Genomic DNA, 22,646 nt, shown 5'->3' with positions numbered 1-22,646 from the left:
TTTTTTTTTTTTTTTTTTTTTTTTTTTTTTTTTTTTTTTTTTTTGCTACAGGAAGTGATTTGCAGTGCTCACCGAGCCTTTGTTGAGAAGGGTCTCCTCTCAGAGTGAGTCATGCTTTTGCTGTGAGCAGCCCCAAGCAGCTGGGCGCTCATCAGAGGAAACTATGACTTTTGCAAAGCAAACGTGCCGCCCTCAGCAGCCGAGTCCGGGGCCGGGGCTGCGCGGCCGCGGCCGTGTGGGGTGTTAGCGGTGGTAGACCGGCGCCGCTGCTCGCGCCCCCGAGCCGGCTGTCCCGGCCGCTCCGTCCCGCCCCGGGGACCGCGGCTCGCTTGCTATGCGCGGCAGCCCGCTCCGGGGCCGGCACCTGCAGCGCCCGGGCGGATGCGGCGAGCCCACGGAGGGGCATGCTTCCACGCACCAAGTACAATCGCTTCAGGAATGACTCGGTGACATCGGTCGATGACCTTCTGCACAACCTGTCGGTGAGCGGCGGTGGCAAGGTCTCGGCGGCGCGCGCGGCCCCGGCGGCGGCCCCCTACCTGGTGTCCGGAGACGCGCTGCGCAGGGCGCCCGACGATGGGCCGGGCAGCCTGGGCCACCTGCTCCACAAGGTGTCCCACCTGAAACTCTCCAGCTCGGGCCTCCGCGGCCTGTCGGCGGCCAGGGAGCGGGCGGGCGCGCGGCTCTCGGGCAGCTGCAGCGCGCCCAGCCTGGCCGCCCCGGACGGCAGCGCGCCCCCCGGCCCCCGCGCCCCGGCCATGCGCGCCTCCAGGAAGGGCCGACCAGACGACGAGCCGCCGCCCCGCGCCCCGCACGCTAGCGACCAGGTGCTGGGGGCCGGAGTCACCTACGTCGTCAAGGTGGGTGCGGGCGCGGGCTGCCGGGTGGGAAAGCCCGGGCGAAGGGGCGTCCGGCACAGTGGGTCGCCTTGGAGGCCGGGAGGTCACTCCTTCGCAGTCAGCTCGCCTGGCTGCGGGGACCCGGCACAGCAAAAGCGCCCGTTGCGCATCCATTGGGAGACGGTTTGAAATCGGTGACCTCACTCTGTCCTGGTTTCCCTTGGCTCCGCTCCTTTGGCATTCCTTTGCCACCTCGCTTTGCCATGTGTCCGGCCAGTACCCCTCTCCGCATGGACCACTATCCTTGGAAACTGTGCATCAGGCCTACCTAGGGTACAGTGAACATACTTGGAGGAACTGGGCAGCCCCTGCGATGAGAAAGGCAGGTGGTGTCACTACTTCTGCTGTGTTTGCCCCAGGCGGCCGGGTAGGTGGTTTCATTTCTGCCACAGCAAGAATTTCCAGCTCCTTTCAGTGCAGGCCAAGTGCTGTCCTTGCTTTATACCAGATGGGTTGTACTTTCTTACCCCGCTTTATTGTCTGCCTTTCATTCCATACCTAACTGTGTTGGTTAACAGCAGCAGAAGGAGAATTTGGGACTGTTTTTCCTTGGGGACTGTAGTCATCCATTTAAATAGGCTAAAGAGAGCCGAGCCACAGGCTGGAAAGGAGATTTTTTTCCTCCAACACAAGGAATTATACAATCACGCCGGATGTAGTCCACAAAATTCTTCCCTTATGCAAGTATTCTATGATATTTAAAGAACAAATACTCAGCCGCATTCAACTGGCCTGCCACATGCTTATCATGTCCTCCTGGCTGCTGGGCAGTAGAGAGCCACCACAGCGCTCTCCAGCTGGGCAGATAGCCTACCGACAGGGGGAAGGGGTCAAAACTACATTATTTCAGACTGGTCACTCCAAGGCATGGCTTTTTGTTTAAAAAGAAATGAGACTCAAACTCTGTCTCCACAGTGTCGTCAACCCCATTGAGAAACCTGCCATCTAGTCAATACATACTGGCTACAGATCCAGTTTAAAAATTCTGCAGATCACATCCCCAGGGAAAATGTTGTATCTTGGTAATTTTGAACCAAATATTAAAGGAAACAGTTCACTTTGTGGATTATCTTTAACTATCTAAAAAGTACCGACAAAGGAATATGATCATTAGTATTAAACATGGGCCTTTTCTCCTTTTGAAGCTGCTTTTTAATTTCATCTTCATTCTTAACTTCTGAAAATGTATTAATAATATATTTTACAAAAGGGATGAAGATCAGCATAAAGTATGCACAGCAGGTTGAGTTTATTATAAAAGAATATTCTTCTTGTATTTCTTCTTTAAATTATATAACCAGGAGCCAAAAAGAAAAAGAAAAAAAGAAAAAAACAAAACCAAACAAAAATCCCTGACAACTCTGAGGTGAAGAGGTGATGCCAGAGTATATTACGTGGCATATTAGTATAATTGCTATCTAAAGAAAAAAACAGCCTGCGTTTGAAATAGACGGATGTTGGCAAAGCTTTTTATACCTGTCATGTTGCACATAGAGGGTAGTTTCCAAATGGAGGGAGAATTTTCTAACTTATGCCTTTAAAGTTTTCCTTAAAAAAAAGAAATCATTCACTTTGCTTAGGGCTTTACTCTTGCTTTTTGAAGGATGAAGGCAGACATCCAGTTCTAAATGTCAGTTGTGGCTGAAGAACGATGAGCAACTAAAACTAGTCTACTCTGCTGGGCCATTAGGTTGTGACACACCCGCAGCAGTAGCAGCAACACTCAAATAGGCAGAAGGCTGGGTCTGCCCAGAACCTTCTGGATTTCAGGTCACACTGTTGTGCCATGAGACTGTAGTGACCTGGGGGCATATAGCACGGCCAGTAAGTGCCCCTTGCTGTGGTCTTGTCCATCTTCAGTGGTGAATGGCGGCAACATAGGACGCTCAGGCTTCCCTAGAGAAGTTTGAAATCACACAGCAAAGGAGACCAGACACTAAAGGACAATTTCTTCTGTGCACGTTTGATTCACAATATCACATGGCCCTCTGTTGGTACACATTTCTGAATTGCCCATGTTGAATTTAGAACCATGAACTTATTCTCTTGAAAAATCACAAAACTGAAAAAAACTTAATTTGGTATTATTTGCTGACTTGTAAATAGTTTTATTGGTATCCTTACTTTAAAAGATCTCTGGTAGATAGAAAGGGGCAATCTTTATAACATGCCTGTAAGTCAGCTGCAAAATCTAAAGGCTTAGGATTTGGGAAAGAACTTCTTATTCTCTTCGATTTAAATGTATTTCTAAATTAAAGAAAACCCCCAAATGTTTTCCAGTTTCCTAGAAGATTCATCTGCTGTATAATTATAGATTTCCTGCCTCATAGAAATACCTACCTACAGACAATATTAAGATATTGCACACAGATTTATTCTTCAAAAATATTTTAATGTAATCTACTTACATGAAAGTGGAAATTGTAAAATCCCGAAGTCTGGCTGGTTTTGATCAATTAGGAAACATCGAACTATTTGAACAGTAGGTTGTAATATTAATTAATGAAGGATTTAAAATTTAAAAATAGAAGTACCTGAGCAGCAGTAGAATTCCAAGCTCAGAGCATGTTTAATTTGTCCTTCATGCCATCACTTGAGTCTGCTTTTAATAGCAGCATGAGGGTATGCAGATAAGAGTCCAGGCAGCCTCCAGGTTTGTATTTATTTACATCAGGAGACCCCACTGGCAGCACCTTTGTACCTGCCTAAGTATGCCTGACACTGGGTTTTTCCTTTTGGTGACACAAAAGGGAAAGAACAAGAAAATATGCCCTTTATAGACAGAAAAGGAACATCGTAACAGCAAAGAGCAATGAATATTTTCATTACAACTCTATTTTAAAAGTATTTTAAATTTGAACTTGAAAGGCCTAGAGAAATACAGACAAGTGTTGATTACGCTGCTGCCCACTTTCAAATTCTATTGCCTAAAAGTCCAAGCTGACAAGGAGCCTGAGTGCCCATGGGGGCTGATAAGAGTCTTTAGCAGGTCCCGAAGGCGCTATTTGGGTGTTCCACCTGCAGATCCACAGAGAGAACAGTTTAGGAAGGGAAGATAGACATGAACAGTTGGGAGTCAGTTCTTAAAAATAGGCACTGGCTGAGGTGGAGTAGCCATTTGAAGACAAGTGTGGTCTTGAGGTTCAGCCTTGACACCTCCCGCCCCCCAGCAGCGGAAGGCAATACTATGTGGGAAGTACCTGGGCTAGCTGGCAGCCCTTGGGGGGGTTCCCCAAAAGAAGGGCTCTCTTTACAGCACATCACGCCACAGACTCAAAACAGGATAAAAGTTACCACATTTAGGACTGACCTGAGTGCCCATGGCAAGAATCAAGAGGCCCAAGTGTTCGCTGATCACCAGCAACACAGTGAGAAAGTAGGTTATGTGTCCATAAATCCCGTGATGCCTCCCTCAGACAGCTGAGGTTTTGGTCTGCAAAGAGTGTTATATCTTTACTGATAATAGCTCTACGATACGAGCTGTTTACAGGAGATTTTAACAGAGAACTACTGAATTATTTCCTGGTATGCTGGATTGTTTTTCTTTTGGAATGAAGCCTTGTTTTTACAAGAGCTCTTTAAAAAATATTTTGTTTCTACCATTTGCAAATCTGATGATATTTAGGGTGGTATAAATGATTCATTTTATTTATAAATGTTCTATTGCTTTTTATAGATGGTCTTTATTATTTATTTATTTATTTATTTTTTGCGGTACGTGGGCCTCTCAGTGTTGTGGCCTCTCCCGTTGCGGAGCACAGGCTCCAGACGCACAGGCTCAGTGGCCATGGCTCACAGGCCCAGCCGCTCCGCGGCATGTGGGATCCTCCCGGGCCAGGGCACGAACCTGTGTCCCCTGCATCGGCAGGCGCACTCTCAACCACTGTGCCACCAGGGAAGCCCTAGATGGTCTTTATTAACTGTACTCTAAAATTTATTCTCAGTTGGTATTTTTTTCACTGTCTTTAAAATTATTTTAAATCTTTTTCTTAGCAAAAATATCTAAACTTTTTTTTCCTAACATTGTGTTCTTTTGATAACTGTGAGCTAAGGTCATATTAAACTGTCATCAACAAAGCTATTTCAAGTATAGCCATGATATATCATTATGGTGAGACTGATTGAATTTTGCTTTAATTTTAGATTAAAAAATTGTTCCTTCATGTAGAATACAACTTTAAAAGTTGATTTTTTTCTTAAAATTGTTGAAAAATCTCATAAATGGGTGGCTTACATGTAAATTGTCTAAATCGTTTGAAAAACAGTTTAAGAAACTCTTTTGAGATTAATAGACAAAATTACTAATTTGATCTGGACATCTCTTTTTTTATGTGACCCAAGTATAACAGATGCATTAAATGTGTGTGTGCACATATACACTACATCACACATACACCACACATTCACACATACATACCCCACACCACACACACCACACATACACACATACATAGCCCACCTCCACACATACACCACACACACACACACACACACATACATATCCTATCCCCCCACATATACACACACACACACAACACATATACATACACACATACACACATATATACCCTGTCCCACCCACATATACACACACCACACACACACACAACTTGTAATGACTTTGGACAGGGTTGTTAGAAAATAGTAAATGTTTTATTTCCAGAAATACCTGATTATTTCATTCATCGCTTTTATATTCATGTTTAAGAGAAAACAATTCCAAAAGATAAGCTTTTGATGAAACTTTAATCTCACAAAGAGTAGACTTCTTGCTATTCTACGCTACCACTCCTTTTGGGGAATACATGATAAATATCATTGAAGCAAAGTAGTGGTAATGGGACACTTGGGCAGCAAACATGTAAAACATGTAAGAGGCTGGCTTTCCAGCCAACAGGCTCATCCTGAAGGGTTTGTGAAGCCTGCAGCCCCTTGCTTGGTTGTCGTGTCTCCCAGCAGGGATGTGGCCTGGACGTGGAGGGTCTGGGGGGCCGCTTGGACACTGGGACCCCAGATCCACTTGACCACCTCAGAGTGTGGAGCTCAAGAGGTCAGCCCGCCTCTCTGGACATTTACATGGGGCCGCAGGAAGTAGAGGGTGGGCTGAGCACAAGCTCAGCCAGGCTCCTGTGGCATGGGGGAGGAGGCAGTGTCATGGCTGGGGCAGTTCCTTGCTCCTGCACCTCATGCATCTGGAAGAACGGGGCTTCTGGGCTGCACCGCAGTATCAGGGTGTGCTTCTCTGGGCCAGGGCCAGACCCCATGGTGCTGCTGCCCAGAAAGTTTTGTGGGGTTCAGAGAGAAGTACAATGAGGATTCAGCATTCTAAATGAAAATAACCAAGGACAAATTAAGTTAAATGGAATTACTTAATTTAGAAATAAGATGGTTTCACGAAATTGAGCTATTTGTAGTGAGGTGGATGGACCTAGAGTCTGTCATACAGAGTGAAGTAAGTCAGAAAGAGAAAAACAAATACCGTCTGCTAACACACATATATGGAATCTAAAGAAAAAAATGGTTCTGAAGAACCTAGGGGCAGGACAGGGGTAAAGACATATATAGAGAATGGACTTGAGGACACAGGGAGGGGGTAGGGTAAGCTGGGGTGAAGTGAGAGAGTGGCATGGACATATATACACTACCAAATATAAAATAGGTAGCTAGTGGGAAGCAGCTGCATAGCACAGGGAGATCAGCTCGGTGCTTCGTGTCTACCTAGAGGGGTGAGATAGGGAGGGTGGGAGGGAGAGGCAAGAGGGAGGGGATATGGGGATTATATGTATACGTAGAGCTGATTCACTTTGTTATACAGCAGAAACTAACACACCATTGTAAAGCAATTATACTCCAATAAAGCTGTTATTAAAAAAAAAAAGAAATAAGATAGTTTCATATGAAATGGAAAGAAATGATCAGTTGTGCATATTTCCTGGGTAAAGGACAAGAAAAAAATTAGAATTTTAGCATAAGAAATCTACAATATGCAGTGGATAAAGTGGGAGGCATTAAGTGTAAGAATGACCTACTGAGTAGGTAGATGTTAACTCTGTGTGTGTGTGTGTAAGTGCACAACAGGATGGATGCTGACCATGGGGTGTGTGTGTGTGTGTGTGTGCAATCATACAATAATCTTACAAGTTGCTTTTGGTCCTTCAAATTCATAAGTATTGATTTTCAGTTGAGGTAAAGAAACAACAAATCATTCTGTCCCCATGTGGTTTTGCCTCTTCCCTCCCCCCAACCAGGGTGGCATGCTGCTGTGTGTCAGTCTGTGCCTCCCAGCACAAGGATTGGCGAGGTTTCCCTAAAACAAACAGAACGGCACTAGTTAAACTTGGAGGGTTGGGGGGGCCAGGAATCTCCATGAGAACCACTGGATTCCAGCAAGATGCCAGGCCAAAGACTGAGTTTCCATGGTTCAGGCAATGCTGTGCTCTTCACCTTGGTGGGCAGAAGGTGCCATGTGTACCCCTGATATGCCTGGGAGGAGAGGACCAGTTGCTGCTCTTCTTGGGGAGCTGGCATCCCCTTGCATCCTCTTGACTCTGTACGGTGCCTCAGGCTTGGATCAGCCTCTGCTCTTGCTTGGCAGATGATGGCAGCTCAGGGCATCCGTGGTCTTTGGCCCTCGGATTCTGGGCTCAGACTTGCCTTGCCTCTCGACAAGAGAGGTCTGGCAAGTTCCACCACCTTCCAGCGGACATCTGGGTTTCTAGCCATGATCTCATCTCCTGCGGAAGCTGTAGAGAAACCTAGATGCCGGAAGAGAAGCTGCAGAGAAGGGAGAGCTGAGGGACTGGAGCCTCTCCTTATCACTGGTGTTCCTGATGCCCAGTGGCATCAGAATATCTGAAACCCCTCAAAGCCAAGGCTTTCTGAGAAAGAATGTTCAAAGAGCTTCTTGTTACGACGCTGCTTACTTTATTTATTATTATATTTATTTATTTATTTATTTATTTATTGGCCACAGCATGTGGGATCTTACTTCCCCCACCAGGGATAGAACCAGCGCCCCCTGCAGTGGAAACGTGGAGTTTTAACCACTGGACCGCCAGGGAATTCCCAACGCTGGCTGCTTTCTTTAGACTTGAAGCCATCCTAGTGTGTCATTTGAAATGTGTAGTTTTCCTAAAGTGAAGGCCCCTCAGAAGAGCATATCCTCACTTCTGTCTATTGAATGGGCAGAAAAAGCACCAAAGATTTCTTTCTAAATTTTAAGAATTTAAACTTGTATCAAACCTGCAAACTCAGTGGAACTTGACTTTCATCCAACTTCCCACCAGTAGTGCTCTCTGCTGGGATCCTTCTGACAAACTTTATTTTATCAAATTCCATTAAATATAATTGTTTGGCATTCTAGAGGGACCGACAGACAAGGTTCAATCCTATTGCTTTTTGCTTTGAAAATATTCAGCATTTCTAATACTATTTGCCCATATAGAAACCTTCTGTTTAAAAACATCTTGAAAAACCACAACACAGTTCTAGCTCTGTTGATGGAAAACTAGCCCTAGCCTGGTTTTCAGCAGAAACACTATAAAATCGGGGTCCCTTATGCTTTCCCCCAAAGAGGGAGTAACAATGCTTTTACCTTTTGGGAGAAAACAATGAAAACGTAACTGTTTTGAGTGTTCTTTGTGTGGAAGAGCCAGCCCCTTTCACGACACATCAGTCCTCCTGGAGGTGGATGCAGTGTATGCACACATCTCGGTCCTGCTGGGACCACTGGGCTGCACCGTGTTGGATCCTGAAGAGCCCTTTACCTCCTAGGATTTGGCATGTCCATCTCACTTCCTTTCCCTCCGGACCTCAGTTTGGACCCTCTGATCTTCCCGAGCAGAGGCCTGTTCAAGCAGATGTCCCCACAGCCTGCTTCCGCCAACACTGAATTATTTCTAAAAGACAGGAATGATGAGAGGGACAGGCAGAGAAAGGCAGCCTCCAGAGGCTGGGACTTGTCTTCAGATGGGCCCCAGGGCCCCCAGAGAAACACAGTCATGGACTTGAAAGGCAGAGACTGAACGGCCACCTTCTCTTGCTGGCAGCAGAGATGTCACTCTTGTGATGTCACTCACCTGATTCTTTTGTAAACCTTTCTTTATAAAATGTAGACGTTTGCTGTGGAAATTTTCAAACATATATACAACACACAAAACATATCAACATAAAAAAAAGAGAAATGAGCTAAAAGGTACCCGGTAGCCAGCTTCTACAGGTGTCAGCTCACAGCCATCGACACCCCTCCCCCACTTCCTGAATCCTGCAGAGCTGGGGGGGCTCCCACATCAGCACTGACAGAACTCAAGGTTCTGATGAGTAAGTTGCAGGATTAGGCTTAATAGCGGTTCCAAGTCTGGCAGAGCACGGTCAGGGTCACAGGCCCTGGAACATCCCTGCATTCGACTCCGTGGTCCCCGAGGCAGAGGAGGTGGGCCAGCCTCTGTGATTTCTCCTTCAGAGGTGATTATATTGGGATTCAGGAGATGCCTCTGATGGGCACCCCCAGGGGATGAGGTGGGAGCTGTACCTCCACACCCACCCTGCTCAGGCTCCCCTGGACCACCCTACCTCCTGGCCCTGGTGGGTTCTCCTCTAGCAACCAGACGATCCTTTTAGGAACAGGTTTTCTCCCAAACTGTTTTTATAGTAGTGGATTAGTCCAGGGTCTCCAGAGAAAGAGGACCAATAGGATGTGCATATATATAGAAGGAGATTTGTGATGAGGCATTGGTGCATGTGATTATGGAGGCTGAGAAGTCTGCAGGGTGAGTCAGCAGGCTCGAGACCCAGGAAGAGCCAGTGTTTCAGTTTGAGTCCAAAGGCAGGAAAAAGCCATTATCCCAGCTTGAAGGCCATCAGGTAGGAGGAATTCCCTCTTTTCCCAGGAGGGTCAGTTTTTTGTTCTCTTCAGGCCTTCAGTTGATTCGATGAGGCCCACCCACATTAGGGAGGGCAGTCTGCTTTACTCAGTCTGTCTATCCATTTGGATGCTAAAGTCATCCAAAAACACCCTCACGGAAACACCCAGAATCATCTTTTTTTTTCTTTTTTTAATTGCAGATCTCGGTGACTTGTTCTTATTAATTAATTAATTTATTTTTGCTGTGTTGGGTCTTTGTTTCTGTGCGAGGGCTTTCTCTAGTTGTGGCAAGCAGGGGCCACTCTTCATCGCGGTGTGCGGGCCTCTCACTATCGCGGCCTCTCTTGTTGCGGAGCACAGGCTCCAGACGTGCAGGCTCAGTAGTTGTGGCTCACGGGCCCAGTTGCTCCGCGGCATGTGGGATCTTCCCAGACCAGGGCTCGAACCTGTGTCCCCTGCATTAGCAGGCAGATTCTTAACCACTGCGCCACCAGGGATGCCCCCAGAATCATGTTTGATCACGTATCTGGGCACCCAGTGGCCCAGCCAAGTTAACACGTGAAATTTACCATCACAGGCTGTACACAAACTTTTGGAGTCTCGTCTAGAGTGGCCACTAGCTGACTCAAACACTTAAGGAGATTCATATTCTCTGGAAGAATGGAGATGAGAGTAAGAAATGACAAAATAACCCACCTGGAAGAGTCTCAGGTTTCTTTACCATTTCTGTGGGCACCAAATGGAGACACCTTTAAAAATCCCTCAAGCCTAACCCTCAAACTAAGGTCCTGGAATACGAGACACATGAACTATGACCCCTACTCACCAGAAGAGCTGTGAAATAGGTCTTTATAGGACCAGTGGTAATAGTGTGTGTCTGTGGTTTGCATACTTGTCCAGAATGGAGGTTGGAACGGCCTCCTGCACCTGATGAATGATGGTGTCACACCTAGTATCATCACCAGAGGTTGTAACAAGTTCACTGGTCCCACTGGTCCCACTCCTTCAGGACTGCCCCCCTCCACACTCTCCTCCTGGTCCCTGAGCTGGAGACACTGCTATTTTATGGATGGTTATTTGTGAGGCGGTGGTGGCTGCATGATCTAAAGGACTGAGCTGTGATTTTTTCACTGGAAGTAGCAACTCCTGTAATAGATAATAACCTTGTTTGCAGAGAGACTTATTTACTCACGTGGGAGAATAAAATGAAAATCATCAAATGATGGCCAGGAGAGGGGATTCTGATGTTCCAGTGTGACCCACAAACTCCTGTCCTTTTATTGCAAATACCCCCCCGCCTCCCCCCGCCCCAACCCTCATTCCTGTGCTATCTGTTGGTTAAGGCTCCCAGGGCAGGGCTATGCGGGGGAAACGTTAACACCTGGCTTTGTGGACAAAAACGTCATGATTTATAGGGTTTGCCAGTTCCTGTGGTATAAATAGTTGTACCCTGCTGCCACTGGGAGGTGGGAAAGGATGTGCAGTAACACAGCTTTGCAGAGTCTTAACTTCAAGGGTGTGGACGATAGTAACATGTCACACAATGATTAGCAAGTGATGAGTTTTGAGTATTACCTTTAAAAAAATATAACTTATTTTTGTTTACCTCATCCTTAGGCTTCTTGTACCTAAAACAGCTTCCCCTCCAAGCATCGCTTCTTCCCTCTCCCACCCCCTCCTTCTTCATTTCACTTTCTCTCACCTTATTCACACCAACATGAGACAACTGGCTTCTCCTGATCCGTGGACAGTGACTAGAAAAGGTTCCTTGGTGACCCCCTAATTATAAAATCAAAAACTCCTTTTCACCTGGTGCTGTCATCTCACAACCTTTCTCCCAGACTCCCAGCATCTGCTGTGCAGGTTCCTCTTTATTTTTTCTTATTTCTGATTATTTGTGAACAGACTTACCCTCTACTTATTAATTTATTCCTCCATCAATATACTAATCAATTATTTCATTCAACTAGTATTTATTGAATTGCCATTCTGGGGTAGCCCTGTCCTAAGAGTTGGGGGTAAAGAGGTGATTAAATAAGCATGCTTCCTGCTCTTTCAGGGTCAGTAGTAGAGACAGATGAGAGAAAATACCAGGAGATCACATTGGTAGTGAGGATACAGAAATCAAGATTGGCTTCTCTGAGGAGGTGATATGGAAGTGGAGACCTAGATACCCAGGAAAATGGATGGGATTGATGTGCAGGTGTTTTTGTGCATGAGTGTGTGTGTGCGTGTGTGTGTGTTGCATTCTAAGAGGAGGAGATAGAAACTGACAGTATCCAATGTAATTAGTGTATTGAGTCAGGGGGAGGGTACCTAGGAGGTGGCCCAGCACCAGGCAAGTGCAGTGGGAAACCACTGGAGATTTTCTGAAAGATTATTCTATCTTCTGTGGGGAGAACAGATTGGAAAGGCAGAAATGAAAGTAGAGGCAGTTCGGAGACAATTAGGAGGGGTGAAGGTGGCTTGGACCAGTGTCATGTGTCAAAGGGCAGTGGCATACATTGGGCTCAGGTCTGTATTGCTTACTGACCGTGCAACATGCCCATCCACTGTTTCATGGCCTCTTAAACGAAACAGGTCTCAAACTGAATTCATGACCTTTCCCACTTACATTCTGTTCTTCAGTTAATGGTGTCACTGCTCACCTGCTTCCCAAACTCGAGACCTCATCACCATCCTTGAATACCTCCTTTTCCTAAACTTATTACATCTTTTCAGTCACTAAACTATCATTTCTGCTCAACAGGGTTTCAAATCTTCTTTTCCCTTCCTTTTGTCCTGATTCATGCCTTCATCATTTCTTTCCTTGATTATTACAATAAACTAACTGGTCTTCAGATGATTCCTTTGGGAAAGACTCTTCTTTTTAAATTGGCTAAAAAATATAATATAGTCTTAATTAGATGTTTCAAAGTTTCCCTTCAGCTGCTTTCCCTTCTAATTTTCTTCCTCTCAGAGGTAATCACCATCACCTGTTTGTTATTTATATTTCCAGACACACACATACACACTTATTTTTCTTCCTTTCTTTTATCTTTTCTTTTTCCTTTCTGTTTCACAAAGCAAAGTATTCTACATACATAGTTCTGTGACTTGCTCTTTTCATTTAATATGCTTTGGAAATCTTTCAATATTAGTACCTATAATTCTGCTTCATTCTTTTTGGCATTTGCTTAATATTCATATACAAGGAGGTGCTAATACTTATTCAGTCAGTTCCCTATTGTTAGACATGTAGATAGTTTCCAGTTTATCACAGATTGTAAAATAATGAACATTCTTCTACATGAATCTTTCCATTTGGGCAAATATTTTTGCCTGTGTGTACAATAAGTTTTAGCTAATATTAACCTTTTCTTTTCTTATTACATTCATGGGACCTAGAGTACAGTAATCAATTCTATTGGTGAAGGTGACTTTTTTATTTTTTAATTTTTTTAAACACCTTTATTGGAGTATAATTGTTTTACAATGACTTGTTAGTTTCTGCTTTATAAAAAAGTGAATCAGCTATACATACACATATATCCCCATATGTCCTCCCTGTTGCATCTCCCTCCCACTTTCCCTATCCCACCCCTCTAGGTGGACACAAAGCACCGAGCTGATCTCCCTGCGCTATGTGGCTGCTTCCCACTATCTATTTTACATTTGGTAGTGTATATATGTCCATCCCACTCTCTCACTTCATCCCAGCTTGCCCTTCCTCCTCCCTGTGTGCTTAAGTCTGTTCTCCATGTCTGTGTCCTTAAGTACGTTCTCTACATCTGTGTCTTTATTCCTTTCCTGCCCCTAGGTTCTTCAGAACCATTTTTTTTTTTTTTTTAGACTCCATATATATGTGTTAGCATACAGAATTTGTTTTTCTCTTTCTGACTTACTTCACTCTCTGTATGACAGACTCTAGGTCCATCCACCTCACTACAAATAACTCAATTTCATTTCTTTTTATGGCTGAGTAATATTCCATTGTATATATGTGCCACATCTTCTTTATCCATTTATTGAAGGTGACTCTTTCACTTCTGGCTACAAAGTCAGTCTTCTGTACTTATTATAAAGGAGGACATTTACTATTATATACACTTTTACAAGTTAATAAACATTTCCTATAACGCTAGTTTTCCAAATGAACTTCCAAATTTGTTTTCAGCATTTGAGATAAATATATATTTTTCACCCTTTTTCTGTTAATGTGGTGAATCATTTACCTTTGTAAAATAAATATCTCTCATCTTTTTAATTAAAAGCTCTCTGTTGCTTGCCTTTGCTTGTAGAAGTCAATCCAAATGCCTTATTATGACACACAAACTTTCATGGTGTGGCTTCAGTTTAGCTCTTGAGCTTCATCTTTTGCCCCTCAACCACCAATATTTCAGCCACATGAAACAGCTTGTTTTCCCCAAACCAGTTGCAACTCTGGCCTTAGCTCAAATTCTCCTGCTCTGGGCCCTTTCTGTCCACTCCATCTTGGCCTGAAATAACTCTCTGTTAACTTTCAAGACTCAGCAGCAGAGTGTATGAGGCAGAGTTAATGATCACTTCTTAGGATCTCCATAGCCCTGTGGGTTTGTCCTTGTGTTCATTGATTCAATCCATGCTAAGTGGGAACCTACTGGATGCCTATTGCTGGGGCACCTGAGAGCCCAAGATGAATTAAATGGTCCCTGCTTTCAAGGAAATCATTCTCCAGAGGGGGCTTTACAGATGTGTGATAGAAGGCCATGAATTGTGGGAAAGGAGGTCAGCTGGCTCTTCCCAAAACTTCCCTGGGGAAAGAGCCAGTGATAAACACTTAACATGTGAAGAAGGAGGAATCAAGGTGACTGCAGGACACTGGGGAATGTGACAGAACAAAAGAGACTGGTGAGGAGGGTGACCTGTGGGCCTATGTATATATGGTTGGTGATTAAGAATGTAACTTCAGAGAGGCACATTTTGAACTCCATTCTGTTTAAAAATCCCTTGGTGATTGTTCTTTCCATGAACTGGCATGTATGACACAGCCCACCCAAAGTCTTTACAGGCTGTTCAATAGATGAGAAGCCTTATTAGCAGACCCATGAATTCTGTTTTTATTGCTCTTTTTCTTTAAAGCTAATTACAGAAGGGTTTCAGTAAGAGAATCAACTTTAATGAGAGCCATGAATAAGCATTATTAAGGTAAAATATTGTATAGCCAAATGTCACCAGGACGTTTCCAAACAGAAAGCTAAACCCCTGCACACTTCCACGTGCCCCCACCTTTAATTAAAGCACGTGGATTTATGAAAAAGAATGAGGGAAAATGAGTGTATCAACAAGTATTTTTTGAGGGCTCAGTCACTTGCCTTGTCCTGTGGAAGGTATTGTAGATTGTGAAAGAGGTACAGGGTGATTTTCCGAAAGGGACTTGTGATCCAGTTGAGGAGGAAAAGCTGCTCCATTTTAAAAAGAAATAAAAAAATATCATGTTTAATAAAGTGCTAATAGCATGGTGAGAGATTGGTGGTGGCTGGAGTTATCCAGAAAGGCTTCTCAGAGGGTGTGGGATTCTTTTCTGTGTCCTGAAAGATTGTCCAGATCTGGGTAGGTGGAGGGATGGAGGATGTTCAAGCAGGAGAACCAGAGTGAGAGACACTTTGGAGGTGGGAGTGGGCATGGCATTTGACGGGGCGGTGTGTGTGTGGGGAAGACATTCCACTGCAGACTGGCCACAGTCAGGGGGACGCTGAGATGTTGGCTGCCATTTGTCGGTAACAGGGGCTGTAGCCCCTTTGAGTCAGGATGCTGCCTGTTCAGTGCGGGAATCAGTCCATTGCTGGTCCTTTTTGGATTACACTAGGCAACCTCCCTCCATGAGGCTGGGAGCTGGAGGTATATTTCCCTCACTTTCTCCTCTCCAAGCTAAACATTTCTCACTCAGTCAACAGTCTTAATCTCGCGATATCCTGGATTCATTTATCCGTTTACGTCTTAGTTTGTAAACTACATTTAAGAGATTTTGCTCATGTAAAGAATTTCGTGGAATTGCTTGGGTTGGTGTATATTCTGTTTGTAGAGTTTTGTTGTGTCCTGAGAATAATTTGGACCTTAGTTCATATTCATACGACAGAGATAAATTCATCTTTGTCTAAGATACAGCTGCTCCTTTTTCCAAGAAAGGATGATAGGGTTTTCTTTATGGCTTATTTGTTATAATCTACAAGCAGATGATTTTCAGAGTCACACTTCCTTTTATCTAAAGGCTCAGTGTAAACTCACCTCTGCCCTCCCACCCTCCTACTATAGGCCACTCAACAATTGAGAACTTCCAACCATCAGCCTTTGTCATCAAAACTCAGAATTGCAATTAAGAAGGCCGGTGGAATCATCAGTGGGAATAATGCCACCCACAGAACAAAGTGAATGTCCCACAATAGAGTGGTGCTATAAGTTCTGATGCATTCAAAACCATGCAGTAACATACAGACATTTAAAACAGTGAGTTAGAATTTTATTATGGTTTATTGGAAAAGAGGCATCTCTGGCTGAGAAGAGCATGGTGCAACAATGTGTGTGTAATATGAACTAATTCTTGTAGTAGAAACAACTACAGATATGCTTGTATATATCCATAATTATAGATGGAGATTTCCACAGCCCACTCTGAGCAATTGATAGGCTACTGTGCTGAAAATAATCAAGGATATCCAAAGCTGAACATCATAATCAACCACAGAATCTAGTAGACATCCATAGAGTCCTCCATGAAACCACAGCAGAATAAACATTCTTATCAAGTGCCCATGGAACATCTACCAAGACAGATCATTCCTCAAGCCATAAAACAAGCAAATCTAACCAAGTTTAAAATAATTGGAATCATACAGAATATGTTCTCTGACCACAGTGGATTCAAATTAGAAAGCAATAAGGAAGGACAGCAGGAAAATATCCAAACACTTGGAAATTAAGCCACATGCCTATAAATAATCCATGGGACAAAGGACAAATTTCAAAGGAAATTTTAAAATACATAGAATTGAATGAAAATGAAACTACGTCATATCAAAATATGTGGGCTGCAGCTAGAATAGTGCCAAGAGGGAAATATATAGCCACAAATGCTTACATTGGAAAAAAGTTCTCCAACCAATAATCCAAGTATCTAACTCGACACTAAAAAAGAACAAAATAAAGCCAAAGCAAGCAGCCATAAGAAAATAACAAAGATAAAAGCAAAATCAATGTAATGAAAAACAAAATCAATAGAAAAAAGTCAATAAAACAAAAATATGTTTCTTTGACAAAATCAATAAGATGAATAAACCCAGCAAGACTGACAAAGATCAAAAGAGAGAAGATACAAGTCACCAATCCTAGGAATGTAGAAGGGGTTATTTCAACAGGTCCTGTAGCCCTGACAAGGCTTCCGAGACAGCTTGGCCCTGTTCTCAGTTGTTAGAGTCCAGACTCTGGGCTGGCGGCAGCTCCCTAAGAGCCAGGACAGTGAGGTAGGCTCCAGGCAAAGGGAGTGTGGCAAGGAGTTGAATGCAAAGCCAGGAATCCAGATATAGTCTGGTGCAATTAAACGGAGGCCCAGTACTGAGACTGGGGCTCAAGGCCCTGTGAGTGGGCCCACAGAAGAAGGCTAGCTGGGCTAAGAAGGTTGCTGTTGGCAGTAGGCCTGCAAGGGGAGAAGCTAAGCAGACCTCAGGGGCCATCTTGTCCAATAATCTTTTTATTTATTTTTTCAGATGGTGGGAGGTGAAGAAAACCAATGCTCAAGGTGAGAGAATGTATCTTCTGAGACCAAGCAGCTAGTTCAGTGTCAGAGTGAGGATGAGAGTGGTGAATGGAGACACACTCCATAGGATAAAGAGGGCTGGTCAGCTTTGCCTCCTTTACACATGAACTAGAACAGGGCTTTAGCTGTAATACCAATAGGTATTTTGGGAATATTTCTTCCATCTTTTCCTTTGACTTTGAATAGCAGATGTGGCCTATTGCATTGCTGTGATTTTCAGATGAAATGAAGCACAGTGATTTACTTTTAACCAAACCCCAGTCATACTTCCTCTCTCTGACTCAGCTTCCTCATCGTAAATGAGATGGATGACACGCGCCACCAGCTAACATTTACAATGACATCCTGGCTCTTTTGATGAAAGCCTGTATGGCATTTGTATTAATAATTTTCCCTGTGAGATGAAAGATTAAAAGAGAATTGTCGCACTAGCTAAGGAAACGTTAAGACATAGGGTTCCTATGGAACCAAATGGCTAATTTCTTCCCTGTAAGGGAGCTGAAAAGAATCTGATAAAGGAAATAGGGAAACTGAAAGTGGGCTGTTACCTCTCTCAACATCCAACCCATTTATTCCCACAAGACTGTCCTGCGGCATCTACCTCTTCATGTCATGTGACCTTTGTGCCACTGCACCGGAGACACATTTCTGGCTTTACTCTTAACAGCAGGTACCCTGGGTTCTCTGGACACATGACAACTCTACTTAACTCTTAATCTTCCCTTCCACAGGGTGATGCCTATCAGGAAGAGGTGCATCTGAGCCTCGAGTCCCTTGTCTGAAATGGGGGTGACTACAGCATTGTCTTTAGAGTAGTCAGGAGGAGTGCAGTGAATGAACATTAGTAGGGCAACCGGCACAGTGCCTGGCAGGTGACAGAGGCTTCCTGAAAGTTTGCTATTTGAGCCATCTGTGTCCCTATTATTGAATCTGGAGCTCACCTTTCCAAAGTTCCAAGAGTCAGGGATGACCTCTGTCTTCAGTCAAAGAGATTGATTATTCATTTGCTTTAGTCAAGAAAGAAAACTGTCATATCACAAGATTATAACTCCAACTCTGTGTCAGCTCAACCTCCTAACGTGTGAATCCATTCCAGGAGATGGATGTGATGGTGCAGCACTGCTCTCGATGCCACTGAGGTGGACGTGAGGCTGAGACTCGATGGGATGAAAGCTGGGAAATGATTGCTTGGTCTTCCTGGTGCCTATTTTGGGTTCTCAGCTTCACAGCTTCTGCAAATTTTCTTTGGGGCTGCAGTATGAACAGCATGGGCTTTGTCATGGAGGGTGAATAACAAGGTAATTGCCAGTAACTGGTTTTGAAAACCAGCCAACTGGTTTTTGCTGCTGGGAAGAAGCAGCATGGATACTGGAAACAGGTTGCATTGTGGGTGTGTGGTGTCTATGCGGCCATAGCTTCCAGTGTCAGTGTTGAAGTTGATAGGTTCTGATAAAGAGCTTGACAGCTGCCCTATAAGCCAGGGAACAGAAACTGAGCTGTTACAGGGCTTCAAACAACATTTATTATAAAGCCAAGTTATTCTGGTGGGTTGATTAGAAATGATTTTCATCTTTTGATGCTTGTTTGTGTTTTCCAAATTTTTGTACAATGAACATACATGATTCGTCAGAAAAAGTTGAGTATTAAAGATAAAATGACTTTGAGGGCTTTCTTTTTTTTTTAAGTTTTTTAAAAAAATAATTAATTTAGGGGCCTGCCAATGCAGGGGACACGGGTTCGAGCCTTGGTCTGGGAAGATCCCACATGCTGCGGAGCAGCTGGGCCCATGAGCCACAACTACCGAGCCTGCGCGTCTGGAGCCTGTCCTCCGCAGCAAGAGAGGCCGCGACAGTGAGAGGCCCGTGCACCGCGACAAAGAGTGGCCCCCGCTCACCGCAACTAGAGAAAGCCCTCGGACAGAAATGATGACCCAACGCAGCCAAAAATAAATAAATAAATAAATTTATTTATTTTTTTAAAAAAATTAATTTATTTTTGGCTGCGTTGGGTCTTCGTTGCTGTGTGCGGGCTTTCTCTAGTTGCGGCGAGTGGGGGCCACTCTTTGTCGTGGTGCGTGGGCTTCTCATTGCGGTGGCTTCTCTTTGTTGCAGAGCACGAGCTCTAGGCACATGGGCTTCAGTAGTTGTGGCCAGTGGGCTCAGCAGTTTTGGCTTGAGGGCTCTAGAGCACAGGCTCAGTAGTTGTGGCGCATGGGCTTAGTTGCTCCATGGCATGTGGGATCTTTCCAGACCAGGGCTCGAACCCGTGTCCCTTGCATTGACAGGAGGATTCTTAACCACTGCATCACCAGGGAAGCCCAAGGGTTTTCTTAAAAGCAATGATCTTTTATTCTTTTTGTTGACTACATAGTAGATCATGCAACCTTGAATGTTCAGCTCAAAGAGCACCATATATATACAAATACATCACACCCACACAAGTACCTGACAACACCAAAGGCATATTCCCAGGTCCTCCCAGGCTTCCTCTTGCCCCAGCCAGTCAGAACTCATCCAAGAGTACCCACTATTCTGACTTCTGCCACCATTGATTAGTTTATGTCCATGAACTTTTAAATGAAAAAGAAGCTATGATATTGGCAAAATTAGTGCTGTTAAGTATGGCCCATTCTTCTTGTGTGGACAGTAACATTTCAATAAACTCAAGGCTATTTTTAGAGGAAATCTTATACATATATAACTTTAAGGATACAAAATCCCATATAAAGTAGATTAGGCAAATTAATTGATGAAATCTAGAGTTTTCCTTTTCTCAAATATGTACAGCCCGGTGTGGACCCCACGGTTCTGCTGAACAACATGCAGGCTGAGTACAAAGCCCTGGCCAAGCAGAACCGCAGGGATGCCGAGGCCTGGTTCAATGAAAACAGCGCTTCGCTGCAACAGCAGATCTATGAGGATATGGGAGCCACCACCTCAGCCCAAACACTGGAAATTGAACTTCAGTCTCTCCTAGCCACGAAACACTCCCTGGAGTGCTCCTTGACAGAGACCGAGGGCAACTACTGTGTGCAGCTGGCCCAGATCCAGGCTCAGACTGGGGCCCTGGAGGAACAGCTGCACCAGGTCAGGACGGAGACCAAGGGCCAGAAGCTGGAGTACGCGTAGCTCCTGGACATCAAAGTCCACCTGGAAAAAGAAATCGAGACCTACTGTTTCCTCATCGGTGGAGATGGTGGGGCTTGTGAGTCCAAAGGTTACAAGTCTAAAGATTATGTATCTGGAAATGTGGGAAACCAAATCAAAGATCTGGCCAAACCCATAGTGGTTAAGAAAGTCCTTGAGGAGGTAGACCAAAGCAGCAAAATACTTATCACCAGGCTCCACTCCCTGGAGGAGAAATCTCAAAGCAATTAATTTGAAACACAAGAGAGAGCATATGCCAAATACTCTCTGAGAAGAGAAGGTGATTTATATCTGTCTGGAAAAATGACCAAGCCTAAGAAAAAGCTCTGTCCTCTTGCCTTTCTGTTAGTGAAATATAACCTTTCTCTGGGCAATCAATAGCATTATCAATAGCATCTTTGCATTAATTTGGAAGAATGTCATGTACAAATGTGATGACTCATTTGATTACCGTACAGAAAATGCTGTCAATTCTACTTCTTCCTTTAAAAAAAAAAAAAAAAAAAAATATATATATATATATATATATATATGTACAAACACTCATAACAAATAATCTTAACTTTAGCATCACTAAATCAAATCATTTTGGAACCTGAAATTATTTCAGAGCAATACCAGACAGAATTACATGCCCTGTTATATAAGTGGGAGAGTGGGCATGGTTGACTTGAAAATTGTGAGAAGGTGCTCTTTTTTTAAAAATTGAAATATAGCTGATTTAAATGTTAGTTTCTGGTGTTCAGCAAAGTGATATATATATATATATATATATATGTGTGTATGAACATATACATATATATATGTATGAACATATGCATATATATATATATCGTATATTATTTTCCAGTATGGTTTATTACAGGATACTGAATATAGTTCCTTGTGCTATCCAATAGGACTTTGTTGTTTATCTATTTTGTATATAATAGTTGGTATCTGCTAATCCCAAACTCCTAATTTATCCCTCCACCACTCCCTTTCCCCTTTGATAACCATAAGTTTGTTTTCTGTGTCTGTCTGTTTCTGTTTTATACGTAAGTTCATTTGTGTCATATTTTAGATTCCACATATAAATGATATCATACAGTATTTGTCCTTTTCGTTCCAATTTACTTCACTTAGCATGATAATCTCTAGGTCCATCCATGTTGCTGCAAATGGCATTGTTTCATTCTTTTTTATGGCTGAGTAAATTTCCATTATATCTATATATAGGTACACATTTACCACCTCTTCTTTACCCATTCATCTGTCTACAGACATTTAGGTTACTTCCATGTCTTGGCTTATAAATAGTGCTGCTATGAACATTGGGGTGCATGTGTCTTTTTGAATTAACAGTTTTCTCTGTATATATGCCATGAGTGGGATTGCTAGATTATATGGCAACTCTATTTTTAGTTTTTAAAGGAACCTCCATACTGTTTTCCACAGTGGCTGCACCATTTTACATTCCCATCAACAGTGTAGGAGGATCCCCTTTTCTCCACACTGTCTCCAACATTTGTTATTTGTAGAGAAGTTGCTCTTGAACACAAGAGTTTGTGATCGGCTTGCTAAGATAGTTGGACCACAGCTAACTTCAGCAGTTCTAAAGGATTTTTCAAACCTAAAATTTCTGGAACAGAATTTTGCTTGAATTTAGAGTCCCCACACAGGAACTTCCCTGGTGCTCCAGTGGTTAAGAATCTGCCTTCCAATGCAGGGGATGTGATTTCGATCCCTGGTCAGGGAACTAAGATCCCACATGCTGTGGGGCAACTAAGCCCATGCACTGTAACTACTGAGCTCAACTCTCTAGAGCCCATGCGCCGCAACTAGAGAAGCCCTCACGCCACAATGAAGAGCCTGCGCACTGCAACGAAAGATCCCGAATGCTGCAATGAAGATCCCAAGTGGCGCAGCTAACAACCTACACAGCCAAATAATAAAATTTAAAAAACAAACAAACAAACAAACAGTTG

At 43.7% G+C, this 22,646-nt stretch overlaps 2 protein-coding genes across 2 annotated transcripts in view; both read left to right on the top strand.

Annotated features, from left to right (window-relative positions):
• Positions 1–112: 112 nt before the first annotated feature.
• The window catches only part of SHC3 (SHC adaptor protein 3), a 146,485-nt gene continuing 123,951 nt past the window's right edge, over positions 113–22,646 (top strand). Inside the window, exon 1 of the mRNA XM_007445619.1 lies at positions 113–860. Coding sequence (XP_007445681.1) covers positions 405–860 — 456 coding nt within the window. The 5' untranslated portion in view covers positions 113–404. The remainder of the gene's footprint in view (positions 861–22,646) is intronic.
• LOC103081883 (keratin, type I cytoskeletal 25-like) lies at positions 7,498–21,060 on the top strand. The gene is given in 2 exon segments (XM_082931064.1): positions 7,498–7,644; positions 20,320–21,060. Coding segments are annotated over 2 exon segments (888 nt in total).

The sequence above is a fragment of the Lipotes vexillifer genome, unplaced genomic scaffold (assembly GCF_000442215.2).
Source record: "Lipotes vexillifer unplaced genomic scaffold, Lipotes_vexillifer_v1.1 scaffold72, whole genome shotgun sequence".
NCBI classification, from domain to species: Eukaryota; Metazoa; Chordata; class Mammalia; order Artiodactyla; family Lipotidae; genus Lipotes; species Lipotes vexillifer.
The sequence above is the reverse complement of the archived record's forward strand: the minus strand, read 5'-3'. Positions and strand labels throughout refer to the sequence as shown.